Consider the following 7,845-nt stretch of genomic DNA (forward strand, 5'->3'; position numbering starts at 1 on the left):
AATGTTAAATGCAGTGCAGGCAATAGAAATATTTGAATGACATTTTATTTTGCAATAGTTCAATTTTATTTCTTTAAAAGAGAAATTATCGTTCCAGGTATTAAACTGTATTTCCTCTGTTGGTTACTAATAATCTGAATATTATAGCCCATACAGCCCAACTCTCCCTGACTCCATGCACATTGCAGAGCCCTGTAGACCTCAGGAGAGTCACATTACATTCCATAACCAACCTTCATTTCCAGGCTGGTTGTGAACTTTCTCTTACAAACATACCTTTGATTTCCATCACTGCAGCCCCTTACGCATGCTTGCACTCTCTGTAGCTAGCATAGCTGTGCTTCATCACGTGCTGTACAGTGAGGACTGCATTTGCTGTCATCCACGCAAATGTGAAAAATGAATCACAATGTGTTTTTCATCTCAAATCTCAGTTTCTTTGATCTCCTTTTTTTGTACGAGTCCATTAGAATTTATAACAGATAAAACTATAGATGGCATCTTAGGAAAAAGGTGTGGATGTTCACAGATACCATGGAAAGGCCCTTTAGCCTAGAAATCGTTTCTTATTTATTTTGTCACGTGCATTTAGACCCTTGTTCTATGACTTGGTGTTTTAAAGAATGATTCATTTGATTAATATATTTTTTTTAATGATTCATTTTGCAGCCACCCATGGGACACTGTGACCAAAGCAGCTATGCAGAAGTACCCAAACCCTATGAACCCCAATGTAGTGGGAGTGGATGTGCTGGACAGACACATTGATGTCCAGGGACGGTTACACAGCAACAGACTGCTCAGTACGGAGTGGGGGCTGCCTTCAATTGTCAAATCTGTGAGTGTCTTTAAGATAGCGTGGGGTTTATTTTATTGATCTAAACCAGGGGTGTCCAATCACAGTCTTGGAGGGCCATTCCATTTGACAGGTAACAGGAGATAATGTGCTGCTTCAGGGTCTGGGGGGGAGGTTTAATTAAACAGTTCAGAACAGGGTTGGAACAAAGATAAGGAATAGAAGGACCATCCTTGATTGAAACAGTGCCACCTTAAAATATATATACCAGCTGTTTGGCAAACCTCATTCATCTGTATCGTTATTGCATTTTAAGGGGTAAAAAAAAAAAAAAAAAAACAGTCTCTAGATCTGATGCCATTAACACAGTTGAATACAGTGTAATTAAGGTGTGGGTTTCAGCACAGGAGCCCATGCATAGCTTCTCTTGTTCTTGTTGAGCCTTTCACAAGCGGGTACAGGCTGCATTGCTGGCACGTGTTGATTTGACGGTCCTGTGCTGCTCGGTTTTATTATTAGCCTTGCTGGACGAAGACTTTGATTGGAGCGTTGGGACAGCAGTGATGTAACATGACTGCAGAGAAGCAGGAGGTTGAGCCCACACAGTGGCTTACACAACACTGAGACACAGAATTAATGAGACCCTTGTGAGTAAACCTGAACTCGGTTTCCAAGCCCAGGGGACGTCCTTAGAGTTATTATTTAACCTCCATGAGGGTTATGTATCCCAAGCAACAAGGGATATGTGTATTACTGTTGCTATCATACATTCAATATTGTCAGACTGCCTTCACGTCACGACTGGCTTACTTGAGATGGAGTGCCTCCCTTTTTCCTATTGGTAATTAACCTCCAAACCTGATAAGATTTTTTTCAAAACTTAGATTTGTTAACCTAGGTTCTGTTTCTTTTTTTTTTCTCTAAGAAGCATCAGGTGATTAGGAAAAAAAAAAGCGCTTGTAACATTAATTTTAAAAAATTTGACAATTTAATTTTGCACAACACCGTGAAATTGTAGAATTCATCCATCCTGAGCCAACCTATTTGGACGCTTCTCAGGCTTGGACAAGAAGAATGCCCTGTGGCAGACTTTAATTGCTGAATTTCAATAGTTAGTCCGTGGCACATTTTTTCAGTCCTTTTCTAGGGCAGTAGTCTTGGCACAGACAAAAGATAAAGACAGACCTATGATGGAATAGATGAACTGTGAGCTGGGTCTGCGCTGTTTGAAAGTGAATAGTGCTTGCAGACAACGGCTGTAGATTTGTCAGCTAGAGGTTCCCTGGTGTCCTTCTGGGTTTGGAAGGGTTGGAGGGGAGGTTCAGGGGCATGACAGGGTGTTCTGTAGAGTGGAAAAGCAGGAGCCTGCATTCTGAGTGTCCTGGAACTTTAAATAGCAAAGACTGGAACTGAACAGCATGTGACTGGAATGCCCATTGAGTGTCTCCTCAGGTATTTGTATTTAGCAGCCCCGGTATGCACTCTTTAGCCATTAGCTCTGTATAGGACAAGTGTGCTGATTTGTAAACTGGAAGTCCTCCATCTAACATGTCATAGCAGGCTGCTTTCACCTGCAGTTCAGTAGCTGCCCCCATTGCGTCGCCCCATTTGGCTTTTTGAGTTGCTACAGCAGGAGAGTTCAGTGTCGTTGGTCAGCAGCAGGAAGCCCTGTTTTTCATAGACAAGCAGTGGTTCCTGAACCTGTTCTGAGAAATATATTGAAGCATTGGTGTTAACTGGGAGAATACAGTAAACTGTTCTCAGGAAGCTCAATTCTAGACGCTCCTATAATCGTTAACAATAGTAACACTTCCTAAACTCTCATGAGCCCCAGAAATGTCACTGACCTTCAATACAAGTTGTCTCATTTTATATTAGAAACCTGTACGCAATTAACAGGCCATGTGATGTATTTGTACAGTGTGTAGCAGGGCTATGTATTTGTACAGTATGTATCAGTGCGTCGTTCTTGGTTTAACGCTTGCTCATTCTGAATATCTTTCTAGCTTATTGGGGCCACAAGATCCAGGACATACATCCAGGAGCACTCGGTGGTGGATCCTTCACAACATACTTTTGAACTGAAGTCGACTAACGTGAGTATGCTATTACCTGTTACTTATTAAGGTTTTTCTTAGTTTTATATTGTTAGTACCACCACAGGGTACCCTTTTTTTTTTTTTTTTTTTTTTTTTTTTTTACATACAAAGACATACATGTTTTAATTGCTTACGTGGGAGTCAAGGAATGTGATTCTCCTAACACGTATGGAAATGGTCCAAAGCTGCTGTACCAGCAGTGCTGTACATTGTAAATGTATGAGTAAAGGGGAAGTGTGCACTGCACTGCTGAAATGCATGGCTTTGTTTTGTGACGCACACTGGAGTACAGGAACCTCAGTAGGAATGCACAGCCTGGCTCCTCCAATGCAGGTTCTATACATGCAAACACAGCTCTACAGCACAGATAACAGCGATTGCAATCAAGCTGGCATTTTCTTTACTATAGATTACGTTTACCAACCTGGTATCCGTGGATGAGAGGCTGATTTACAAACCTCACCCCCAGGATCCTGAAAAGTAAGGCAGATCTTTTGCTTTCTTTCTGTTGAAGTTTTTTTTCTGGGTTCCTAAAATGGTTATACAGTACAAACGCAATGCATGTAGACCTTGTCTGGGTAGAAACTTAGTAACAAGTTAAAACAAAGTTCTTTTCATCTATTAAATAGAGTAGTACCTACACCTGACCAGAAAAAAAAAAAAAAAAAAAAAAAAAGGTTTTCTTAATTTGGAATTTTTTTTGGTTTGTTGTAAGAAGAAAAAAAAATGGAGATATTTTCACAAATATTATGAAAACAAGAAATTATTTCTTACCAGGCTTCAATTAATTCATGTCTTGGCTTTTCGAGCCAGATTAGAAATGATTTCATGTTTTCAAAGAAAATGATACAGAATTATTTTCTTAATAAAAATAAAAATCATTTTTTGGCAGTAGTCATTTCTGATCTTCGAGGCGCCTGCTGCCTCTGACGAGTTGCTTGAGACTCCTGCCTCTCCCGCTGATTGCTGTATCATTGTGTGTTTGTGTTTCCAGGACTGTGCTAACTCAGGAGGCCATCATCAGTGTGAAGGGAATCAGTCTCAGCAGCTATTTGGAAGGGGTCATGGAGAACACCATCTCTTCTAATGCCTGCAAGGTCAGTGTTATTAAAACTAGCGACACATGTCGTGGTTACAGATCCCTGCAGCCTTTCTAGTTTTAGACCTTTTTTTTTATTTAAGAACTACATTCAAAACAGCATCTCTAGAGTTTTGCAGAATTTGTCTTCATTTTTTTTTAATGAACTGAGTTCTTAAGACGTCTGTATTTCAAGTTGTAGTGTTCGCTTGAATCGTTTCTGTCAACAGTGATCTGATACGGTATAGTGGGTGACCGTTCCTGATTGCTGTGTAGTGACTGCATTTCTGCACATTGGATACGTTGAGCAAGGGATACAAGTAGTATATAGACGAGGCAAGAGTTCTCTTAACGTGTCCTGTGTGCCTCCCTCCTGCAGGGCCGCGAGGCGATGGAGTGGGTGATCCGACGACTGAACATGGAAATCGAAGAGTTAGCCGCGGCGGCCAGGAGCACCATTAGGACGCCGATGGCAGCAGCAGTCACTGACAAATGACATCCCTGACCTTGCAACAGGCTGACTCATATCAGGCTCGACTCCGAGTCATCCACAGCTTCTCTTTGTGCTGGTTTTATATTTATTATATACATGTATAATATTTCTCAAAGTCCTTATATTTAAGACATTCATATCTATATTAGATATCATTTAGACTGAGCACAAAGAGAAGCTGTGGAGGTTTATTTATTACCGAAAGGTGTAAGGCATGACTGGTGATTTGTTTAAAGGATCTGCGTTCTAGTATTAATCTGCTGAATGTTGCTGGTTTTGAAAGTTAATGCTGAAGTGTTAAGTGTAAGTGTGTGAACTATTTAGTGCTGATGTGTTTTTGTGTGTGGACTTGCACACAAACACATACACATGGGATCTCGGATCCTGGAACTCATGCGGAGATGACAAGCCAGGGCATAATTTGTGCATAAGTGTTATTTCCATGATCCAGGCCTAATGAAAACGACTAAGTGGAGATTGAGCAGAAAGACCATGGATAAAAACAGCAATGAGACTTCTGAACTTATGTGCCATCTCTCTGTCACAAAAAGATGAGATGAATACATATAATTCATTGTAAAATGAATGTACAAATATTTAGGTAGTATATGTGAAGGCCAGTTTCTTTAGATAGAAAGTTTGTATTTAACTTTATTCTTTTTGTTGTTTGTTTTAGTTATGCGCATGTGTTTCATGATCACTTTCTAATACTTTAACGCAGGTTCTTTCTCGGTCAGACTAAGGAGTCATCAACTGTCAGATTATTCTGGCATCTCAACACTTGAATGTCAAGTACTGTACATTTTCGTATTATATATTCAAGCTGAAAAACAAAGGGGGTGTTTTCCATATGAAACAAACCCTGTAGTTTTAAAATGGACCATTTGAAACACCTAGCTATTGGCTAGTGCACAGTGTTAAAGTTCACTTCCTCTCGAGCTCGGGGCTTGATAAAGTGATTGCAGATTACTGAACATAGAAGGACTGCACTGCACAAGGAACAGCCTGTGTTCCCCCTGGGTGAGACCTCATCCAAATGGGGAAGGATAACCTGTTAGAGACAGGAAAATGAATTATTAAAAAAAAAAAAAACACACTTGTTGTGCACAAACAAACAAAAACTAAAAAACAGGAAAGTAGAAGCAGCAGAATCTCCTTAACCCTTTAATGTACCCAGCGCTGGCTAGGCAAGCTGATAACAGCACATATAAAGGGTTTAGAAAATCAGTATCGCTAGCAGATTACTTTGTTAGATTCAGTGTGGGATTTCTGTTTCAAATCCTGCAAAGATTCAACTGCAGAAATGTGAAACTCTCTCTCTCTGCCCCCCCCAAATAATAGTAAATAATGTCAAGCCTGTTCTGTTTTAGCGTATTCTTCACAAAAGTACATTGATACAACCAGATCCTGGAGTTATTTGGCAAGCGAGACCTTTTATTTCAGAGTCCGTATGTATGGAGTTTTGGTGTTCATATTTTATTTGTTTGTCTAACAGAAGTGGATACCTCATTTTGGCAACCAAATGGAGCAAATTACCCAAACGAGAACAGAAATCCTGCTGCAGCTTACAGTGAATCCAAAGGACAACTCCCTGTAAGGTGACAGAACCTAGGCACAGTGCGATGTATCTATTTGCATCTGTGCATTGTGGGGAATTCCATTCCAGTGCTCTACACTGCAGGAATGTACAGAAGCAGGTAGCGAAATGGAATTGAACCGTGCTGCTAGATTGTCCCTCTAATTTCTTATCCACACTATCTTGCAATCAACACATGTTGAAAACAGGACTGTGAACAAGTTTCTGCTGGGTCTGTGGTTTTGGGTTCTGGCACTGTTGTTTACTGAGCACACTGCTGCCACTGGAGCCCAATGCAGTGTGTTTACCATTTGTAAATCTGTCTCAGCCCTGTCCAGAACACCAGTATGAACACCATGCTGTTTTCATGGCTGTAGGCTCCACACCTGTAATTTGCTTCCTTTTTGGTCACTGTGTTGTACCTAGCATGTGTCTTAAATAATAAAATAAAAATAATAGAAAATGAATCAAATCTAGACATTTAAAAATATAGAAACTTTTGGCAAGTTCTGGAAATGTGTATTTGAAAACATGATGTATAAGTATATTAAAAATATATATTGTTTTGAGATTCATTCCACCGCTGAAGACTATTAACTGACCCTATTGTAATGCAGTGTGATAAACAGCATACTGTCCAAATCATTATAACCCTTGTGTGGTGTTGGGCTGAAGTGATTATTTGAAATTAATTTCCTATGTATGGATCTGCTAGTGCATGGAATTGTATAACGTAGAATATGTATGTTTGTTGAAACAGTTCCATTAAACATCATGTAGGAAGTCTAATCACTTTAAAATAACTTTAAAAACAGTCAAGAATGGTTTAATATGTTTTTAAACCAAAATCATTTCTGCTGTCCATAATGACAACACAGTGCAAGGGTTAAAAATGGGTGGACCTTTGTCCTGTGAATGTGAAACCCTGGTCATTACATTAAAAGTGGCCTTCACACGAGTCTCTCAAGACTTCTCTGAGTAGTGCAGGGATATTAACAAAGCCCTCCGCCATTTACTGTAGTACACCAGCATTCCTGCAAAGCAGATTCCCTTTATTTAACTAGGCATGACGACACCAAGTAGATGCGTTACTACAGTGCCATACAAAGAAAACAAAACACACAACAAGCCAAAACACTATCATTACTATTATTTCAACTAAAAAACTCTTCTCTACATGGTGCTTTTTGTTACAGTACAATAACTAGAATGTTTGTTTTTGCTATAAAGTTGAAAGCTTTAACAGTACTAAAGTATGTGTTGTAATGCTGTGAGGGATCTGTTTTCCAGGGGCAGTGGTGTGTTTCTTTTGTAGAGATATGACTGGCTTGTCTGTGTTGAAGACTCTCCTGGAAACCTGCTGTGTACTTCAGCAGTCTGTATAAAATCGCTGAAAACAAGTGTGTCATTTAAGGTCTGGTGACAGACGCTAATAAAATGTGATACTAAAAGTTAATCGTTGTCCTTTTTTATTATTTAAGAGGTTATAATTTTGCCAATATTAATAGCTTTACTGTACTGTGATTAGTATTGTTATAAAGCCCAGCTCTCTGTCTATGTACTGTTTGTGGGACATTATTGAGACTTCCCAATTTGATAGGGTTTAAAGCCCTTTCACACCCCCAGCAATGTACAGCAAAGCTCTAGACAGACTGGCAGGAAACAGCCTCATCAGGACTGTAATGAAGAAATATAACGTGGGTTTGGAAACACAGAGAAGAGGAGATTTACAATGAGCACTGCAGTGACAAAGGTTAATCCACCACAATGACAGAACAAACATAAAAACAAAATGGCTTGAGA

General features: G+C 39.6%; 1 protein-coding gene across 1 annotated transcript; it reads left to right on the plus strand.

The window, feature by feature from the left end:
* Positions 1–6: 6 nt before the first annotated feature.
* On the plus strand, positions 7–7,150 carry LOC121319423 (PRELI domain containing protein 3B-like). Its single transcript, XM_041256844.1, has 5 exons — positions 7–838; positions 2,803–2,892; positions 3,305–3,375; positions 3,890–3,992; positions 4,353–7,150. The coding sequence occupies exons 1-5, from the start codon at positions 701–703 to the stop codon at positions 4,467–4,469; spliced, it is 519 nt and encodes a 172-aa protein (XP_041112778.1). The 5' UTR covers positions 7–700; the 3' UTR covers positions 4,470–7,150.
* The last annotated feature ends 695 nt before the right edge of the window (positions 7,151–7,845 follow it).

The sequence above is a fragment of the Polyodon spathula genome, chromosome 8 (genome assembly GCF_017654505.1).
Source record: "Polyodon spathula isolate WHYD16114869_AA chromosome 8, ASM1765450v1, whole genome shotgun sequence".
NCBI classification, from domain to species: domain Eukaryota; kingdom Metazoa; phylum Chordata; class Actinopteri; order Acipenseriformes; family Polyodontidae; genus Polyodon; species Polyodon spathula.

What these genes read in the sequence shown, in the direction of transcription:
- LOC121319423 (XM_041256844.1), top strand. Translation starts at nt 701, where the DNA reads ATGCAGAAGTACCCAAACCCTATGAACCCCAATGTAGTGGGAGTGGAT. An exon ending in TGCCTTCAATTGTCAAATCT is followed by an intron (nt 839 to 2,802) that starts GTGAGTGTCTTT and finishes ATATCTTTCTAG; the next exon opens with CTTATTGGGGCCACAAGATC. An exon ending in TCTCTTCTAATGCCTGCAAG is followed by an intron (nt 3,993 to 4,352) that starts GTCAGTGTTATT and finishes TCCCTCCTGCAG; the next exon opens with GGCCGCGAGGCGATGGAGTG.